The sequence below is a fragment of the Kluyveromyces lactis genome, assembly GCF_000002515.2.
Source record: "Kluyveromyces lactis strain NRRL Y-1140 chromosome C complete sequence".
NCBI classification, from domain to species: Eukaryota; Fungi; Ascomycota; class Saccharomycetes; order Saccharomycetales; family Saccharomycetaceae; genus Kluyveromyces; species Kluyveromyces lactis.
Genome location: NC_006039.1, coordinates 1207702 through 1229109, shown reverse-complemented (window position 1 = coordinate 1229109; position 21408 = coordinate 1207702). Strand labels below are relative to the sequence as shown.

The following is a 21408-nucleotide window of genomic DNA, read 5'->3' as shown; positions in this document are numbered from 1 at the left end:
AAATCCCTACTATGTATCACCTTTGGGTTTATGTCTTCGTTTTCTGATCACATTGGAGACCCTTTCGTCATACTCTCGACGTAACTTTAAATTTGACACGCGAATTTCATGTCACTATTTAAGGGTTTAAAAAAGTTACCAATGGGTGAAAAAGCTACTCTTGTGAACATAAACAACAGTCACTGCATCACATAAACCTGGCATTCAGAAGAAGCTAGTACGAAGTTTGGTTTGTGATCTTCAAGTAGCAGTCAGCGGTATACTTGATTCTTCATGGTATTGGAGCTTGGAATTCCCACGGTGGCGAATTTGCCGCTTGAACAGCCATTATTTTGTACAGGCGATGACTCAATCTACAATGTTGCGAAACTAATGACTAGTAAAAGAAAGTACTGTGTTCTAGTCACCAGTGGTGAGCATTTGGAAGGTATTATCACTACCAAAGATCTAGCTTTCAAGGAAGGTTTGGTTGCTCGGGACGTATTATCGACAACTCCGGTTCTTACGCCCTCATCAATGCCGGTTACCAGCGCTCTCCTAATAATGGTCGAACAGAAAATTAGACATCTACCCATAATTGACCCTAATTCTAAGCAGATCGTTGGGATCTTAGACATTACGAAATGTTTCCACCAAGCAATGCGTAGGTTAGAAATCATGGCGCAAGACAGTGTGAAATTGAACAATGCCATTCAAGATGTTATCGAGAATGAAGCAACCATGACGAGACATAAATTGTTGCAAGACATAGCAACTTTGATAGAATCCATGGAGACGCCTGTCTTAGAGTCTATTTTGGACTCTGATGTGTACAACACAACTCCGCTATTTGCTAGTCCTACGACCACTGTCTCAAAAGCAATGAGCATGATGTCTGAGAATAAAAGTACTGCTATTTTAATACATGATTCTTCGACCAAATCTGACATCAGAAATAACAATGACTGCAATATAATAGGCATCTTCACTAGTAAAGATTTCGTTTGTCGAGTATTAGGTCAAGGAAATTCCGTCGATCCAGAGTCATGCACCTTGGCTAGAGTAATGACAACGAGGCCAAACTTTGCCTTCCAAAGTCTAGGTATACATTCAGCTCTTCGAATGATGTACGAGGGTCATTTTTTGAATTTACCTGTTATTGATGACACAGGAAATATTCTAGGTTTGATCAGTGTCCTTCAATTAACACATGCTGCGCTCCGTTGTCAATTTGCTACAACCTCAAAAAACGTTTCGTCACAGTCTGCTATTGAAGAACCTTATTTGAAGATAAATTCGGTTGACTCTCCCTTGGGTTCTTTGCTTGTAGAGAAAGATGTTGATGAAAACTACAGGACTGGATCAGCATCTGAGCTAGAAGTTCCTTCTTTATCTATAAATTATTTTTGGAAATCTTTTGATGCCTCTGATAATGAAAGTGCTTCTTCTAGTCAATTATCTTTGGTAGATTTAACACAAACAATAGGTAACTTTAGCTCCCACAAACAGTTACAACAATCGCAACTTCATTTGCAACAACAACATCAACAATATCCTTCACAATCACAGCAACCGATCCCAGAACAGTTTTCTGGAAGAAGAAGCTCCACATTATTACAAAAAAAATTCTTCGAAAATGGAAAACATACCAAATTCCGATTGAAAGTTACCGTCGTGAAGCCTAATAAGGATAATCAAGTTCTAGGCTCTATGAAATTCAAGACTCAGTCCGGAGTAAACTTTGAAAAAGACGTCTTAAATGAGATTGTAGCCAAAGTGAAAGAAACTTATGGAATCGAATCACCGTACTCCATTGAGTACATGGATATCGAGATAAAAACTAATGAAAAATTGCATCAAATTTATGACGAGTTCATTGTTATGCAGGGCTCCCGTCACTATATGCCTTTGCTTTTTATTCTGCATGATAAGCAGTCAGGTGTTTTCCACCACCTACGTCAGTTTTTTAAAACGATGGCAACTCCATTCACCGCAGTGTTTCATACTTCCTCATTGAAGATATACATGCAGGCATGTATAGTCTTCTTCGCTGGTTTTATGGTGGGAAAAGCTTTAAAATGAAACATTCGGGGAAGTTACTGGTTATCCTTGCCATATACCGATGTATATAGATTATACATTTCCACTCATAATTCTTTCTTATTAAATGAATAAACAATTGGCTGCCAAGAAAAAAGAAAAGAAGCACTAGAACATCTATCAGAAATACAAAGCAAATATGGAAATATATTCACATCAATTAACCGTTTCCTTCTTCTGCTATATTAAGAACACTGTCCAATGACAGATGACGACGATCTTGATATTACAGAGAGCACCACTATGTGTTACCCGCATATCACTATGGACGATGCACTATTAGTTTGACCTGCCAAATTTTTCTTCCTTCTCTGTTCCTGTGATTCCAAATTATACATGAAAGAACAATTCGTTCTAAGATCAGATATTTCAGATATATTGAAAATTGAATAGTAGTACATTTTATGTTACAGTTACTGGTTTTTGCTGAAGTTTTAGCATTGAACATAAGTTCGCCTTCGTTGCAATCAGTATATTTTGACGGTAGGAAAATTGAGCTTGTAAGCAATAATCTCTATTGAGGGAGAGAATCGAAAAGCTGATAGCAGTATAGTTTACTTTGTTTGTTCTTTGTTCTTCTACTATCCTTTTCCTTTGAATCATTTTTTGTGGTGGCTGATTCGAAACAATGTCAGTTCTACCGGATGAAGTGAACAGCACCTTGGTGAAGTTGCTACAGGGCTTTGCATCACCAGACAATGCGATTCGTTCGGCGGCAGAAGATGCTTTGAATAACAACTGGATTACACCGGAGCACATCGAAGTTTTGTTGATGTTTCTAGCGGAACAATCTGCATATTCTGATGATTTGACTACTGCAGGTTTGTCTGCAGTTTTGTTCCGTAAGCTAGCTTTGAGAGCGCCACCTTCATCTAAGACTATAATCATTGCCAAAAATATTACCCATATTTCGAAGGAAGCCTTGAAGCAAATTAGAGATACACTTTTGAAGGGTTTTATCTCCCAAAGACCCAACAATATTAGACACAAATTATCTGATGCAATTGCAGAATGTGCGTTAGAAGAATTACCTGAGTGGCCTCCGTTACTCCAAACGTTATTCGAAGCTATCAAAAACACAGATCCAAATTTCAGAGAATCTAGTTTCAGAATTTTCTCAAGTATGCCTCATCTAATCAATTCCATTGACATCAACCATGCTTTGCCTATCTTTGAGAGTGGATTCACGGATCCTAGCGATGAAGTCAAGATTGCAGCTGTTACAGCGTTTGTTGGGTACTTCAAACAGCTTCCAAAGAATAACTGGGCCAAACTAGGTGTTCTATTACCAAGTCTTTTGAACAGTTTGCCAAAGTTTTTGGATGACAGTAAAGATGAGGCCTTGGCCGCCGTATTCGAATCATTGATCGAATTAGTTGAGTTGGCTCCTAAACTCTTCAAAGATATGTTCGATCAAATTATCCAATTTGCAGATATGGTCATCAAGAATAAAGATTTAGAACCGAGTGCCAGAACGACTGCTTTGGAGTTGTTAACTGTCTTCAGTGAATGCGCCCCTCAGATGTGTAAAAATAATCAAAATTACGCCCAATCAGTGGTACTTGATACCCTTGTCATGATGACTGAAGTTTCCATCGATGATGACCAAGCAATCGAATGGCAAAATTCGAATGATGTAGAAGAAGATAATGAGGAAAATACCTACGATATGGCACGTCAAGCTTTGGATCGTGTTGCCTTGAAATTAAACGGAAAATACTTGGCCGCACCTTTATTCCAATTCTTACAACAAATGATCACATCTTCTGAATGGAGAGAGAGGTTCGCAGCATTGATGGCGTTATCATCTGCTGCAGAAGGTTGCCGTGATGTATTAATGATCGAGATAGATAAGATTTTGGAAATGGTTGTTCCACTGATCGATGATCCACATCCAAGAGTTCAATACGGTTGCTGTAATGTATTGGGTCAGATATCCACTGATTTCGCTCCTCTCATTCAAAGCACTTCGCATGAAAAAATTTTGCCTGCTTTAATCTCTAAGCTCACTTCAAGCTCTGTCGACAGAGTTCAGACCCATGCAGCGGCTGCCTTGGTGAACTTCTCCGAACAAGCTACGCAATCGATTATGGAACCTTACTTGGATAGTCTTTTAACTAACTTATTAAGCATGTTGCAAAGTTCCAAGCTGTACGTTCAAGAACAGGCCTTAACTACTATCGCATTTATCGCAGAAGCAGCCGAAAAGAAATTCATCAAATACTATGATACATTAATGCCATTATTGATAAACGTGTTGAGAACCGATACAGGTACTGAAAGCAGAGTCTTGAAGGGTAAGTGTATGGAATGTTCTACTCTTATTGCATTAGCTGTGGGCAAAGAAAAGTTTGCCTCCTACTCTCAAGAATTGATCCAGTTATTCATAACTTATCAAAATGAAGGTATTCAGGACGACGATCCTCTAAAGACTTACCTTGAACAAAGTTGGAGTAGAGTTTGCAGGATTCTTCGTGAGGATTTTGTTCCGTTATTGGATGTAGTTATTCCGCCACTACTTGAAACTGCCAAGGCTACCCAGGACGTTAGTTTAATTGAAGAAGAGGAAGCTGCAAACTACCAACAGTATACAGATTGGGATGTTGTGCAAATTCAAGGTAAGCACATCGCTATTCATACTTCAGTTTTAGATGATAAAGTGACTGCTATGGAGCTTCTACAAGTTTACGCCACTGTGTTGAAAAGTTTCTTTGCATCATACGTTAAGGAAATCCTTACAGAAGTTGCCGTCCCATCTATTGATTTCTACTTACATGATGGTGTTAGAGCTCGTGGTGCTACTTTAATTCCTGCTTTGTTTACCTCTTTGGTATCGGCTGTAGGACAGGACAACGATATCGTTTTACAATTATGGCAAATTGCATCTAATAAGCTAATTTCTGGAATTATTTCTGAACCGATGCCAGAAGTTACTAAGTCGTATCACTATGCTCTTGTTGATTGTTTGGGAATTGTCGGAAACAACGGATTAAATCAAGAGCAATTGTCACAATTTACACAAGGTGTGAACAATAACTTAACCGACGTCTACGAAAGAACAAAATCCCGTTACGATCAGGATGACGAATACAACGAAGATGTTGATGACGATCTTGATGAGTATACCGATGAAGATTTGCTTGACGAGATTAACAAATCTTTAGCTGCTGTTTTCAAATCAGCAGGTGTTTCTTATCTACAGCAGTTCCAGACTTTATGGCCAATAATACATTCATACTTGCAGGAGACTGAGGTATTCATTTTATTGTTCGCCTTGATTGCAATTGCTGATATGATAGAATACACTGGCGATAACTCTGCACCTTTCAAACAGCATTTCGTTCAGAAAATTAAGGAGTGCCTCACATTCCCTGAACCCTCCATTCGCCAGGGTACTGCATACCTACTCGGAGTATGTGCACAATATGCCCCCAACACCTACTCTGACATATGTTTGGGATCGTTGGAAACTTTATTCCAAATCGTCAACATGCCAGAATCCAGATCTGAAGATAACGTTAATTCCTCGGAAAATGCATCTTGCGCCATTGCAAAGATCTTGAGCAGTTACGGCTCCAGCATTCCAAACTTTGAACAGTATACTGCCAACTGGTTGAAGACTTTCCCCGTTATCCACGATGAAGAATGTGCCGCGTTCAATTATAGAATGTTGGCACAATTGATAGACCACAATTCGCCTGTGATTCAAGGTAACACAGCCGAAATCGTTGATTATGTGATACAAGCCTTACATCAAAAGTCTATCGGTGGAAAAAATGCTACTGCTGTGGTAGAATCTGCAAAAAAACTACTAAGTACTATCCCACAGGAACAAGCATCTGCTCTACTTCAACGATACCCACCGGAAATCATGCAAACCATACACAAATGGTTCGCTTGAATTATGATTCGTGGGTTTAATTTCCCAAGGCCAATTATCAGATATATGTACATGTTTAGCCCTCTATACTGATTTTTATGAATTAGCATATGAGTCTTCTTATACTGCATAGACATTTCTACTTATTGAACGGAATAGATTCAAGCTTGTATCAGTTTTGCTATACTATGCAACCCGCCTGGCACCAACAATTTCCATTATCATTATTCTTAATAGAGAACTCTTTTTTTCTTTTTCTTGAAATCCTGTGAAGAAAAAAATACTGAAAAGAATTGTTAAAGCGATGAGATGAGATGAGATGAAATGAGACTGAAAGTATTTGATAGCAAAAAGATTCATTGTGAACTGTCCCCATTTGGCAGAGCACACTTTTCATTATCATAATATAAATACATTATTCAGTAATTTCAAGATGGGTTTGGCAGCAGCAAGGAATAAACAAAGGTTTGGATTGGATCCAAGAAACACAACTTGGAGTAACAATACATCAAGATTTGGACACAAACATCTAGAGAAACTAGGATGGAAACCTGGTTCCGGTTTGGGATTAGTTCCAGATTCTACAACATCACATATCAAGGTTTCTATCAAAGATGACAATCTTGGGTTGGGAGCGAAACTCAAAAAGAAAGAGAAGCAAGATGAATTTGATAGTGGTGAATGTACGGGATTGGACGTCTTCCAAAGATTACTTGGAAGATTAAATGGTAATGAGCAGACAATTTCAGATGAATTGGATAAGCAAAGAACCGACAATATTATAAACGGGAAATGGGGGATACACTTTGTGAAGGGAGAAGTCCTTGCAAGTACATGGGATGCTGAAAATAAGCAACTCATAAGTTATAGTATGGGTAAGAAGAGACCGGTAGAGGGATCGTCTGATAGTGAGGTTAGCGATCGGAAGAAGACAAAGAAGGTAAAAAAAGAGAAGAAGGTTAAGAAGGTCAAAAAGGAGAAGAAAGAGAAGAAAGAGAAGAAGGACAAGAAGGAGAAGAAGGTTAAGAAAGAGAAGAAGGAAAAGAAAGAGAAGAAACTCAAGGATAAACATTCAAAAGATACCAACGAAATTACTCGAGACCAAATGCTGAAACCTAGAGATTCAGCTGCTGTTGTTCCAGATGCCGTATCTACTAGGCTCTCGGTCCGCGCGAAATGGATCAGACAAAAGCGGGCTGCAGTGATGGATGCTAAAGCTCTGAACGAAATATTTATGGTAACAGACTGATAGATAACATACGTATACTTTTATTTAAGATATCAAACTAATATTACACTGCATTCGACAGCAATGAAAAAGATGGTGCACACCATAAGCGCAGCAAAGGAGGTCCCTGATTTTCTCACTTCCAAGTTTGAAGCAGAAGAAGATGATTTCGATGATGATGAGGAAGAGGAAGAACTTGAGCTAGATCCACTGCTACTGCTGGTTCCAGAACTGGAACCTCCGGAGGCATTTGCAGTTGCTGATGATAGGACAGCATTACAGCTTGAGGCAGTGCTTGAAGCTGACACAAGTGTAGCTGAACCGCTGAACGAACAAGCAGATTCGTTTTTATCATTTTCTTCGTAATACTTGTTCAAAAGGTAGGAAAGTTTAGTTTTTGAGTCACAGAAAGAGTATGCCCCATATTTACCAGTTGTTGCATTGTTTGTGATATCTGAACAATCTATGTCCGCACATACAATACCAAACAAATCAGCATAATCTTTAGTAGCAACATCGTCGGCTACTATACATGAAAGACCTTGTTCAAGACATTCACAAGTTGAATTGTCTGGAGTTGGGGGTAAATCTGTCGAGGCTTTCCAGTATATACCGGTGGAAGGACATTCTAAACTGGTGGTAGTGGCCTTATCTTTAGTAGCGGATGTTGGCGAGATACTGGCAAGGGCGGATTTTAGATTGTTGTAATCAGTTAGGGTTTTTACCTTATCGTCATCAATAGAAACCAATCCATATTCGTTGTCCTCCTCAAAGTACATGTAAACAATCCCACCTGACCAAACATCAGTCATATCATCACCATATAAAGAAGCAACATCCTGAAATTGTCTAGGTTTCACCTCGTTACAACCATATTCTGAGAAGAAAATTGGAACTGAAAGGTTGGAAAACTCTTTCGTTCTATCAGCATAACCAGATTCTTGGAATGTAGATTTACCACACCATTCATACATGTTGATACCATAGAAATCAACCTTCACATCTTCATCACCGCATGCAAAGTAGTCAGCCATGACGACTCTGGTGTCCTCGTCATCGTTGGACGAGTAACCAACAGGGATAGATCTGTACCCTTTATCTTTGATATATTTCTTGGTATCTCTAACGGCAGCCTTCACAAAAGCCGAGGCTTCTGTGTTGGTAGAGTTGTTGGTAACTTCATTACCTGCGAAGAATCCCAAAATGTTAGTGTAATTGTGTAGTGCATCTACCACTGAGGTGTAACGCTTATACAAATCCAAATCCCAGGATGGATCTGATCTAGAAATGGAATCGGCTGGTTCAGAAAGATCGGCAATAATATAAATACCGTTCTCTTGGAACAAATTCAAACAATCGGAATGATCAAGCGAAGTGTTAATCGCATACACACGAAGCACGTTGGTGTAGAGGTCTACCAAGTATGGCAAATCCCTCTTACAAGAGTCATAGTCGGCCAAAGGATCATTGATAGTAGTCTCAGTGGAATTGGCAGTATCCGCCTGATATGCAATACCCCTCAAATAAAACTGAGATCCATTATTAGAGTAGAAAAATTTATTCCCAGAAATCTCAATAGCAGGGGTGCTGGAATTGGCGTCGTCACTAGCAGCTTGGACATAAGTGCGCCCGAATATGACCAATGCGCTACAGAATAATTGTAAGATAAAGGTAACCATCGTTAGATTTTTCAGTCTCGATGATTCTTCTTCTGCAAACTTGACAGCTTCTTGGGGTTCAAGAAAAGAAGCGGACTTTCACATTAAACATGAAATGTTGTAACATCGCTCCATGCTCTATATTTATATCAAAATATCAGCACTCTGTAATCTATCGCGTTTGTTTTTCATCGGTTATCTTATTTCGTAGCTGGGCCCATGCATTGAAGTTGTGATCATGATCTATTCTAGATTCGATATCTTTTAGATTACGGCTTTAGGAAAGATAGTCATCGACTGACTTAATCAAAACCACACATCTGCGAGAGCATTTCAGGTCTAGAATCAAGTAACATCATCTCGAGAACGAAAACCATAAGATGTTTTGCCCTTCGCTGGGGTTTACCTGGAAATTCGATTGATGTTCGGTTCTAGTGCAACATTTTTCAAGAGGGACAAAGCTTATGTAAACAAAGCTACAAAACCTTCGAGAATCAAAAACAATTCTAAAATAGAAATTGTATGCATCGTGATTCAAGCGGAAATGAGCAAAAAGGGCCTTGCTATTGCGTAAGAGCAGAAAATGTGGACCATTCCCCGTGTTTATGCTTACTGCTATTTACGGTTATCAGTAAATATTGTTCTTTTCATTTTAGTATAGCTATTTAGATTGCTGAAAGTGTGATAGTTATGTGCGCAGTGCGTTGAACAATGTCTTTCGAACCTAGTTCATGATTTTTGGCGAATGGTTCGATATGGGTAAGAGCCATTTTTGGATTGATGAGCTGCTTGTGTTACAACAATTACGAGCAGGCATTCGATGAGAAAGATCTAGAGGTTCTTCATTGCTATATAAAGAAATCTTTGAATTGTTTCAAGGCACATAATTCGAACCAATTAACTGGACTTTTTTTTAACAACACTTGCGAACAGTGCAGTATAGTATATATATGATCATAAATCATCGTCAATTTTGCTACACTCAGTAAGTGTCTTCATTTAAGGAAGACCGCAAATTATGCCCTTAATCAATTGATCGTTCAAATAGAAAAGTGAGAACCAACAGAAAGGATCTTATGATCAAAGTCCTTCCTCATATGGTGTACGAGAAATGAAGATATAAACAGGGTAGCTATACTTTTATTGTTGAAATTGAATCATATTCTTTTTAAATATAGATATACGAGTGATATGTCTTGTCCGTGATTTTGTTATGATTTAACTCAAATCATTATCAATCCAGCACCAGCAACGGTGAAAATGGTAACGACGCAGGCAGTCAATACGGAGTACAATGGAACGTTGGTCTTGTAAACACCGGAGCTGTCTTTTGAATCTGATGAGCTGCTGGCTGATGAGGAACTGTTGGAAGATGAAGAAGAGGAGCCACTGCTAGAGCTACGGGTACCAGTCGAAGTTGAGGTGCTAGAGCCACCGGTGAAGGTAACACTGCCAGTGTAGGTACCAGTACCTTCGGTACCGATAGCACTCAAAGCAGCAGAACAGCCAGATTGAACAGTTGGATCTTCATCCTTCAAAGAAGCTTTACCTTCAAAGTCACATGCGCTTGAAGATTGATCTTGGTCAATCCAGTATAGGTTCATGACGAAAGAAAGTTGATCTTTGCTGTTACAGAAGGAGTAAGAACCGTATTCACCAGTGGTACCATTAGAGGTGATAGCAGTACAATCAATTTCACCACAAATGTAATCGAACAAAGCTTGATAGTCATCAGAGTCGACGTCATCAGCAACAACACAAGTCAAAGAAGAAGACATACATTCACATAAGTCTTCATTTGGAGTTGGTGGTAAATCGGTGGCGGCCTTCCAGTATCTGCCGGTTGCTGGGCAAGCCAAGGAAGTGGAAGTAGGTGTGTATGAGGCAGATTGTGCATAAGTTGGAGAAATACTGTTAATTTCCTCGGAGTAGTAACTATAGTCTGCCAAAGTGGAAACGCTACTGCCATCAACAGAAACTAGACCGTAATTGTTTTCTTCTTCGAAGTACATGTAAACTATACCACCGGACCACACATCAGTCATGTTCTCACCATACAAAGCAGCCACGTCTTGGAACTTTCTTGGTCTGACTTCAATACAACCGTATTCGGAGAAGAAGACAGGAATAGTCAAATTTTTGAATTCATCAGTTCTGTCAGCGTAACCAGATTCTTCAAAAGTGGAAGTACCACACCATTCGTACATGTTGATACCGTAAAAGTCTGCCTTAACGTCATCGTCACCACAGGCGAAATAGTCAGCGATGGCGACTCTGGTGTCGGCATCATCGTTGGAGGAGTAACCAACAGGGATGGATCTGTACCCTTGGTCTTTGATGTATTGTTTAGTGTCTCTGATAGCGGCCTTAACGAAAGGAGAGGCGTCAGTGTTAGTCGAATTGTTGGTGACTTCGTTACCAGCAAAGAAACCCAAAACGTTGGTATAGTTGGCGAACTTATCAACAACAGAAGTGTAACGTTCGTACAATTCCAAATTCCATTTTGGAGAGTCTCTGTTAATGGAATATGAAGGTTCAGCCAAATCGGCAATGACATAGATACCAGCATCGTTCAAAGCTTGCATACATTCGGTGTGATCCAATGAAGTGTTCAAAGCGTAAACACGGATCACATTAGTAGCGACCTTTTCCATGTATGGGATATCTCTAGAACAAACGTCGAAATCACCAAGTGGGTCGACAATGGTAGAGCCAGAAGTAGCGTTGGCACTATCAGCTTGGTAAGCGATACCCTTTAGGTAGAATTGAGATCCATTGTTCGAGTAGAAAAATTTGGAACCATATACCTCCACGGCTGGCAGGTCGTCAGCAAATACGACCTTCGACAAAAGTGACGCAAATGAAGCAACAACTAACTTGCTGAACAACATCCTATATTATGTTTATCTGTTTTTCAAGTTAACCTTGCGTTTTAGAAGCGATTGTAGCAGAGAATACTCAGATTTCTATCTTCCAAAACTAGTCTATGTATGACTATCAAATATTCTCTAAAGAGCGCTATACCTTGTTAAAATGATGGTCAGGAATGCTAAGGATATTTTCAATCCTTTTTATTTAAAAGATTGAAGTATACCTTTGGGTCAAGTGAATGGTCGGGAAAAATGGTACGGAAGCTCGAAAGTGATTTTTTTTATTCGAGCAGTGATCTAATTGAGAGAAAATTTCCATTTTAAGAAATCAATATTTTTCGTTTGATGTCGTCTCATCAACAGAAATTAAAAAAAAACTCACCTGTTCCCACAGAAACACTAAGAGGAAACAATAAACAAACAAACAGAAAACAGAAACAAAAAACGTTCCTAAAAACTGATGAGGGAAAGAGAAGAGTGAAATATATGGCACTGCCACGTCGGGAGTGAGCCACCTCATAAAGGCAAGTTTCGTGTGAACTAAACAATTTCCACTTTTCTTTTGGAAAGAAATGAATGCATAACCCTCTTAGAAAAGGTAAGGCGCGTGTGAGATGCTTTATGGTAGTAGCGATATTTTTATCCATTGTACAAGAAACAACCTGTAAGGACTAGTAGCTGGTAATTTGCTCTGGGGTATATACGCATTCTATCCTTATTGAGAATAAAGGTGAGCTGAATGATGTCGTAATTGATATATACATGTTTGTAAAAGCGTTATTCTACCGTAACTGTGCCCGCATTTCATCTTGATGTTCATCTTTTCGTGTTCTGCATATTTAGATAGATGAGCATGCTACATATTTCTTTGTTAAAGCCTGTTGTACCAATAGTGACTACTTCCTCCTACTTTTTCTATAAATATACTGATTGGTTATACTCTTTGAGGGGTAATGGCATTTGCATGTGACGGGTGCTGGTTTGCTTCAAACGTTGGAGACTAATGAGTAGCTAAGTATTGATACATGACCCTTTATCATAATGCCAACATTGAGAAGGAAAGTATGCCTCGCGCTACTTTTATCTAAGCAACAGTTTTGAAAACAGGTAATGGTGGGGTACTTCTCAAAATAGTAGATGGGGCGTTAGGACCAGTATCATTGTTCTCCTGCTTATGTGGTTGAATTAATCCACTTAATAAATCATCTGTGAACAATGTTTCACCCTTCGGCAAGTAGTTTTGAGTCACCATCGGAATGATCAACAATGCCAAGAAAAATATCAAGTTGAGGATGTATAGAAAGAAGTATCTTCTTACTATCGAAAGTCTTATCCTTTTCTGTTTTGCAGAGTATATTGTCGTCCTCGATAGAAATGAACCCGGTCTTAGCCAGAAAAGCATTGTACTATGCCAATAATCGATAAATGGTATCAAGACAATAGGTGTTTGAGCATAAAGCAAGAAATGACAGAGTATATAGTCAGCGGCGAAAAGACTTGACTCCATAATTTTCACGATAAATTCTCTCCCAGGTTGGAATATTACCGACCATCCAATTTTAGTGTTATACCATTTCCCGGACCACCATGCTAAATGCGATCTATTGTTCAAATACTCTCTTGAAAGCAGCATTATGGTCACTACCTTAAAGATCAAATTTTGGATATTTATTGCGGTTATCACCGTCACCAACGTCCTGGTGAAGTTCCAACCTTCCAAGAACCAGATTATTTCGAAATCAAGCAAATATAAAATCACAGATATTGCATGGGCGATTGCCGCTGTTGTTCCACTCGAGTGGCTACAACAGCATGATAGTATTGGCCCTGCAAAACATGACATCATGAAAAGGCAAGACAACGTTACAATATTTCCTACAATTGGGAAGAAAGTGACAAGCGCGAGCCGCACTAATATTTGGGTAGGCTCAACTTTCCTAACTCCGGTTTGTGAATTAATGTAACAGTAGGCGCTCAAGCTGAAAACTACTAGAAATGATGGAATTAGTATTTCTGAAATGAAAAGGTTGGTGAATGAAGGACGTCTTTGGCTTTTATTCTTGGTTTCACTTTTGTCATGTATCACCTTTCTCTTGTAACCTGTATATCTGCTCCTATTATCCTTCACAAAATTGGCCCAAGAGTTTGGCTGATAACTGGAATTACCACCAGAAAACCAATGCATTACATTCCTATAGTCAACAAAGAAATTAGTGAATGAAAACTGATGTGGGTTGAAGATAAATGGTGCTAAGCACAAGGAAATCACAGTTATCCAAAACCATAATAATGCGGGCTGCCAGATTGACAAAGTGGCAAACAACAACATCAAAAATACCATTGATCCTGAGTATATGGATGATGCAGCAAATCTGGAGTAAAGATCATTGAAATCTAGCCTTGTTATAGCAAAGCCCCTCCCTGTCGGGATATACTTTGCATCTCCAAATGTTACATCTGTCGATAAGGAATTGGAATAAATTTGACACACAAATACTTCAAAAACAGGAGCCAAAGAGATCAAATGGTGATTAAACCTAGAAAATGCTTTCCAGATACCCTTTTCAAGAAGCTCTTGTATCAAAAGTGGTGCGAATGCTATGAAAAATACAATGAATATTGATAACACAAAGATTGTCACCCAATGCAAGACAGGTTTTAATTGATAACAACCGATTGGAATGGGTATGTCAGTTATGGGTTTGTTATGGTCATAAATGCATGATGTAACTTCATGATTCAAAGAGCCCAAATTCAAGAGCAATACGAAAAATAATTGCACTGATAGTGTTATGAATAAATTATTGAGGTGAAATCCTGGATGGGCATAAAAGAAGGACAAAAATCGATCAATTGGAAGTTGGGTTCCTAAATAATAATATTCTCGAGATAAAAGTTGTTCTCCCATACCAGCACCAATCTTAGTTGTAAAATTCAAAATTGAATTAAAACCGAGATCACGCCCTTTTCCGCATTGGAAGTAGTCACTGTGCTTGATTCTCCCACCTCTACAAAGAACTGTCATCCCAGCATATATATCTTCATTCAAGTGCAAACCCTTTTGTGCTTTTGAAATGCCTCCTCTAGTTGTCATGAAAATTGCATTTAGGAAATCTGGATGGCCATAATGTAACTTGGCACCAATCTCAGAAAGAGTTCTAGCAAACAATGTACCAAAGGTCTGCTCTTTGCCTGCAGCAATATCTCCGAGTACTCCGATATTCTCTGAAAAGATGTATTCTCTAGCACCAACGATACCAACTGGTGCTGGCTGCTCGCTATATTCGATGCCTGGTATGTATGGCACAAAATTTTCCATCTCCAATTCTTCAAATTCACTTAATATCGACCGTATCTTTAAACATTCTTCCAAATAATTGTCCTGGTTGGCATCTATGACTTGAATATACTCTCCACGATAAAAAATTATCGAATGATTTTGATTATCAGATTTACCGTCCCCTAAAATTGGGTTCCCTGATAGTCTGATCTTGAATCTAGGTATGCGCAAACCTGTTGACTCATCCACATCACACGAACCATCACACAAACAAGAGTAAAATGTTGGCTCTCCTGTGACATTATTCGGGTCTTTTTCCTTTGTTAAATAGGATATCGATATGGATGGAAATACTTTGAAAATAAAGTCCACAGCTTCTCTCTCACTTTGATTGAACTCCGCATACCTTTGCATGGCAACAACCATTTTAAATTTTCTTCTTGCCATTAATTCTAACTCATTCTCTAAACCATCAATGTTATCAGCATACATGTGAACCATAGATGGATTTTCTATCCTATAAAGTAGCTTGATAGCCTTTGCATAGTTCATAAATCCAGATATGGTGCTGTAAAGTGTTTGAGTTCTTAATGATGCCCATATTCTTGTACGTAAAGTGTACCGGGGATCAGAGTCGTTGAATCCGACAGAATAGAATGGCAAGTCGCTTATCTTTTCCTGAATATATGAATCATCCTTCTTGTTACTGTTGTTTTCTGATTCTTCGAGTTCTTTGGATAAATGACCATTTTCTATGGCCAATAACTTCGAATCTCGAACAAAACACTCCCATTCAGTTGGGTGCAATTGTTTCAAATATTCTAATAACGTTATTTTACTATTTGGAGATTCCTCCTTGATTATTTCTCTTAGACTGAGTAAAATCTTCTCCGCATAATGTGGAATCAACACTGTGAAGGTTGGCATACATTCTACTGGTATGGGTTCAGTAATAGGTGTTGATAAAGACTGTGCAAAAAATGATATGCGTCGCCTGGCTTCGGAGTTTCTTGGAAAGAATTCCATAGACTTGAAATTTGAGTCATCTTGAGCAAGAAAAAATGTTGGTGATTTCAATGCTCTGCCTTCATGAAAAGTCGATTCAACTTGCTGAAATAATAGCCTCTGAACGTGATCTATCGATATCAAGTGCTCGCGATACATCGAGATAACTACTGCATTCCATATTTGAGAAACCAATATTTTTGGTTTGAACTTAGTATCCATTTCAGCTGTTGCAAGAATTTTGGTATAGATTCTTCTTGGTAGTCTTGAGTAAATGTTTTTCCATGGTGTCAATATCGATGTGCCTAGGGAAAAGGATAACATGATGGAGAATAAACTATTGCAAATGATGTACCAGAGATAAGTATCAAGGAAGAAAAGAACCAAATCTGTCACTATCATCAAAAATAAGGTAATTGATGACTGCCATCTGCATACCAATCTACCCAAGATTTTGTCGCCAATACATCTCGTCATATCCATCGTGGATAATGCACGTATCGGATCTCTTAATGACAACGTTAAGAAGAAATATGATTCAATGAATTTACAAACAAAGACACAAAACCATAGGCCTCTTGAAAACCACTTGCTTCTTCCAGTCAATTCTGGGAACGATGCGGTAAACGTCTGTGATGACACATATTTTCTTTTGGTCTTACCTCTTTGTAGATACGATACGAATAGTCCTCCTAAAGGTTTGATTGAAAAGAATATTGTAGTAATGATAGCAATCGTAAACTGAATTATGGAGACGATATATGCACTCTTTGAATGAACGTCCAAATCAAAGAAACCAAAAACGTACACAGATGGCCCAAAGTTTAGGAGAAAACATAAAAATAGACCGATCATTCTTTTACTGAGATGTTGGGCACCGGGCCAATCTCTGGGCACAAAGCTCCATTCCGCGAAAGTGGCAACTATCTGAACCAAGCAAGTGATTGCACCGCCTAAAGCAATAGCTGAAAATCTACTCTGAGGTGTTGGTGGGTTATCCAATGTCTGAATGTAATTTTTGCTGTATAACGTTGGTGCATTGAACGAAGTAAAGAACCAAAACGTTGCAAAATGAATGATCCAAATCCTGTTGAAATTTGTCATTGAGTGTAGCCATGTCCTTGTCTCATAGTATGTCTTATAGAAAACGACATCCCAGTTTACGTCTTTCAATAGAAGAAATCTATTTTCTAAAGGGGTATCAACCAATCTTGCTCCAGATTTTAGGACAATCCGTTCGATTCCTTCAGGATACCAAAATAATTGATTCACATCATCGTACCCAATAATATCCTTGTGGTCCTTTTCCCTTCTTATTAGTTTGCCCTGTGAATCTAGTGTATAAACTTGATCCCTGATGAATTTGTAAATCGGGGTGATGATATTATTTAGAAAAGTAAATTCATCTTGGGATGAATCTTCGATGTCCTGCAAGCTAGAATCATAATCTAATGCGCACTTAAATATAAAACAGAGGCATTCTGGTGTAAATCTCAATTGGTTTGCTTCTCCCCAGATTAATAAATATAACGCTAGCTGTCTAGTCATTTGTGATGAAGTAAGAGAGTTCATCTTCATTTTCCATTTGTAATCGGCGGCTTTATATGAGGAACCAGTTTTCCTCTCATTTTCTGACATTATAATTTTGGGATAATTCTCCAAAAATTCATCCTGCTTCTGTTTCCACAGTCGTTGTTGCTCTTTAATTGAAATACCTTTCTCGCTTGCGAACTTTGCATTTCTCTTCTTTGATTTACCATGAAGTTTCATGTAAGGGAATCCAATCTCTTCATCTAAATCTAGTTGGGCGGCAAAATACCACTTCTTATAATTCGAACAGTCTCCACCAATATATGAGGCATGGAGAGAAATTAAAGCTTGTTGGGCAGTAGTTCTACTAGCCCTTGAATCGAGTTGAGTCAAAAGATGAATATAGACGTTTTCCTTCGACGATTGTTGGAATCCAAACTTTCTGGTTAAATCATTGAAGATGTCTTTGATTTCCTGTTTTGTGACTGGCACTTGCTCGTCCTGATACCAAGCCGGAAATTCAATCTCTGTCATAGAGACTTGAGGACTTGTCATTACGATATTCTCAACTCTGCCAAAGAATATATCGCCGAATTGAGTTCTTATTTGGTCTTTTCTGTGATGTTTGATCTTGTTCTTGTGAGACAGTATGTTATCTGAAGTTTCGTATCTTTAGCCGCCACCCCCTAGTTTATATAGTTTGGTACAACGGAAAAAGAAAAATATAAATCAAAAACACAAAGCGGCTTGAAATAATGTCAGTCAAAATTCCCACGTATGCGAGGGGGCAACTCAAATTCAATGGGGGGAGGGGGGAGAGATTAAATTAAAAGCGTTATTCCTCACGCGCTTTCGAACAGCACCATTCCACGTAACCGTGAATAACTCGATTGACGGCGCATTGGTCTCTGAGTGTTAGTAAGCTGAGCGACAGCTGTTTTCCTGTTGTTCCAATATCTGTACTGGATTTAATGGCCAAAATTTTCCAAAAAAGGAAGATCTACCGCTCAAACCTAATGCTCATTTTGACCGTGTGAGGAAAATCGGAAACAAAGGACTAAAAAGAAAAAGAATATCAGTCCACGTGACTATTAGTTCAAAGTGATAATATATCAAACCGCGATATGAGCATAGTGAGTGCCCACGTTGTTTCCGTACACAGTGACCACAATTGCCCAATTTGATCACGATCAGCACTTCAGAAAGAATTTTTATCCGATACATAAAAGAAACCCACGGTTCCCAATTGGGAAACAGGGTCTTCAACAAAATAACCAAAATGGGTGAAATGTACACAATGCAGTTAAAAACAGAGATCTCGTAAAACGAAAACCTGTCGTGGTTTGTTCAGAAATAGCTCTCTGGACATGCTACCTTCGTAGTTGTCTCCTCCGGATGACGAAAGATCTTGCGACAATAGGTACTGCCTCCCCTTATCTTGCATTTTATACCTCACAGTACACTTCACATAGTTAATTCTCGTCTGAAAACTGTTTCACCAAAAACTCTTCCTCTACCAATTTCGTATTGGTATGTTCTTTCCTCACCTAGTTCTCTAATGTACTTAGCCTGCGGTGTTTTCTGCGTATATATTGTTTCCTTGCCTGCCTTCAGATCTAAGATTCGACAGTGATACTTTTTTTTCTGTTCTTCTCAAAATTTTTCTCACAGCTTTTTCTTCACCAGATTCGTTCATTTATAAGAACTGGGAAGTTGGGATTGGAATTACAGACCTCCCAATTTTAAGAAGATGGTCAATTTGAATATGAACATTTTATTAGTATATATTGGTTTATGGATAGCTTCTTTCTAATTTTTAGTATTTTTTTATCTCTTTCTTATTCCTCAGATCTCATAGCTTAGGTTCCGAAACTATCGATCCAACTACTCGTCATTCCTTTCCGTTCGGTAATATACCAACTAATTTAGAATAAATCGCAATCAAGACTCTCTTGCACGGTTTTAACTTTTATCAAAGCATTTAAGTTGTAACAATCAGAGATTAAACACATTCATTGTAAGATTTATTGAAAACAGAAACAAAACTTAAGAGAACCTCGTAATAAAAACATGCTATTCACTAATTTGATTGCCGGTGCCAGTATCTTGGGTGCTGCTGTTGCTTCTCCTATCCATGGTCACAAGGACAACAAGAGAGATCTTGTTTACGTGACTAACCGTGTCACCAGTACTGTTGTTGTTTACGGTGATGCCCCAATGACTTTGGCTGGTGCTTCTACCACCGTGGCTTTGGATGCTGACCACATTCCAACTGAAGCTACATCTCCAATCTCTTATGCTGATGTTACCAGAGGTGATGCTGCTCCAACTGAAGCTGTTTCTACTACTGCTGACGCTCCAGAATCTACTTCTTCTACTTCTTCTTCCACTTCTTCTGGTTCAGCTTCTTCTTCGTCTGCTGCCAGCCCAGATTTCGGTTCTGGTTTCAAGGGTATCACTTACTCTCCATACACTGATGGTGGTGCTTGTAAGTCTGCCCAACAAGTTGCCTCTGATTTGGCCTCTTTGTCCAGTTACGGTGTTATCAGATTATATGGTGTTGACTGTAACCAAGTCGAAAATGTCTTCCAAGGTAAGGCCAGCGGTCAAAAACTGTTCTTGGGTGTTTACTTCATGGACCAAATTGAAGCTGGTGTTGAACAGATCGCTTCTGCCGTCAACTCCTACGGTTCCTGGGACGATGTCGTTGCTGTTTCTATCGGTAACGAGTTGGTCAACTCTGGTGCTTCCGTCGATACCGTTTCTTCTTACGTCTCCACCGGTAGAGCCGCTTTGACTAGCGCTGGTTACACCGGTCCAGTTGTTTCTGTCGATACTTTCACTGCTTTGATCGCAAACCCAAGTTTGTGTGACTGTAACGATTTCGTTGCCGTTAACGCTCACGCTTACTTTGATCAAAACACTGCCGCTGAAGATGCTGGTTCATGGTTGATGAACCAAATTGAAAGAGTCTGGGGTACTTGTAACGGTAACAAGCAAGTTGTTATTACCGAATCCGGCTGGCCATCTCAAGGTCAAACCTACGGTAAGGCTGTTCCATCTAAGGAAAACCAAAAGATCGCTATCGAATCTATCAAGAAGACCTGTGGTGATGCTACCATCTTATTCACCGCTTTCAACGATTACTGGAAGGCTGACGGTGCTTGGGGTGTCGAAAAATACTGGGGTGTTTTGTCCAGCGAATAAGCGTCTTCGTAACAAACTCGATAAGCAGAATATACATTTATTTCTGTTTTCTTTTTTATCCCTTAGACAATTGAATCGTTAAAGCTCCTATATATCACCGTGATACCTTTTCTTCCCGTGTGTTTTTTGCTCTTCACGATGATCAATTATTGAATTATTACCATACTATTATTATACCCTTATAACTTTTTATTCTGACGTCCTATGAGGCCAACATTTTACTTCAACTTTTGCTACAACTATTTGACTTTGGTTGCCTCCTATATTATGTTACTTTTGGACCGTACTATATCTTCCAAAATTCCTGCCCTATCTCATTATTATCATTATTATTATTATTGTTTTATTACTTTTATTGTTCTGCCACGGCAAATACTATTTCGTAAAACTATTCTAAGTTTTCTCTATTATATTAACATAAAATCAATACCCAAATACTATACTCTTACGTAAATAAAAGTTGTTTTTTCTTTGCTTCAACTTGGGATTCAAGAACATTGGATTCAACCAAAACACATTCCCGAACCTTGTTATCACTTTGGTGTGTTTCCGACGCATCTTTTTAGTATAACAATCCCTAAATGCAGCTATATTTAATCAGCAAGTGCAGGAGCCTTTTTGATGTTTGTTCTTAAAATATCAATGTATATACATCTGTTACTGATGAAAAT

The 21408-nt window shown here is 38.8% G+C and overlaps 7 protein-coding genes across 7 annotated transcripts; 4 read left to right on the top strand and 3 right to left on the bottom strand.

The window, feature by feature from the left end:
• Positions 1-273: 273 nt before the first annotated feature.
• KLLA0_C14190g (CBS domain-containing protein) lies at positions 274-2061 on the top strand (the record flags this gene model as incomplete). Its single annotated transcript, XM_452835.1, has 1 exon — positions 274-2061. The coding sequence occupies one exon, from the start codon at positions 274-276 to the stop codon at positions 2059-2061; it is 1788 nt and encodes a 595-aa protein (XP_452835.1).
• Positions 2062-2707: 646 nt separating this feature from the next.
• Positions 2708-5980, top strand: PSE1 (importin PSE1; the record flags this gene model as incomplete). Its single annotated transcript, XM_452833.1, has 1 exon — positions 2708-5980. One exon carries the CDS (start codon positions 2708-2710, stop codon positions 5978-5980), a length of 3273 nt encoding a protein of 1090 aa, XP_452833.1.
• Positions 5981-6392: 412 nt separating this feature from the next.
• PXR1 (telomerase inhibitor) lies at positions 6393-7208 on the top strand (the record flags this gene model as incomplete). The annotated part of the gene is made up of 1 exon (XM_452832.1): positions 6393-7208. The coding sequence occupies one exon, from the start codon at positions 6393-6395 to the stop codon at positions 7206-7208; it is 816 nt and encodes a 271-aa protein (XP_452832.1).
• A 32-nt stretch (positions 7209-7240) lies between these two features.
• KLLA0_C14113g (uncharacterized protein) lies at positions 7241-8866 on the bottom strand (the record flags this gene model as incomplete). Its single annotated transcript, XM_452831.1, has 1 exon — positions 7241-8866. The coding sequence occupies one exon, from the start codon at positions 8864-8866 to the stop codon at positions 7241-7243; it is 1626 nt and encodes a 541-aa protein (XP_452831.1).
• Positions 8867-10068: 1202 nt separating this feature from the next.
• GAS1 (1,3-beta-glucanosyltransferase GAS1) lies at positions 10069-11736 on the bottom strand (the record flags this gene model as incomplete). Its single annotated transcript, XM_452830.1, has 1 exon — positions 10069-11736. The coding sequence occupies one exon, from the start codon at positions 11734-11736 to the stop codon at positions 10069-10071; it is 1668 nt and encodes a 555-aa protein (XP_452830.1).
• Positions 11737-12799: 1063 nt separating this feature from the next.
• Positions 12800-18085, bottom strand: FKS3 (putative 1,3-beta-D-glucan synthase; the record flags this gene model as incomplete). The annotated part of the gene is made up of 1 exon (XM_452829.1): positions 12800-18085. The coding sequence occupies one exon, from the start codon at positions 18083-18085 to the stop codon at positions 12800-12802; it is 5286 nt and encodes a 1761-aa protein (XP_452829.1).
• Positions 18086-19600: 1515 nt separating this feature from the next.
• On the top strand, positions 19601-20737 carry KLLA0_C14047g (uncharacterized protein; the record flags this gene model as incomplete). Its single annotated transcript, XM_452828.1, has 1 exon — positions 19601-20737. The coding sequence occupies one exon, from the start codon at positions 19601-19603 to the stop codon at positions 20735-20737; it is 1137 nt and encodes a 378-aa protein (XP_452828.1).
• Between the last annotated feature and the right edge of the window lie 671 nt (positions 20738-21408).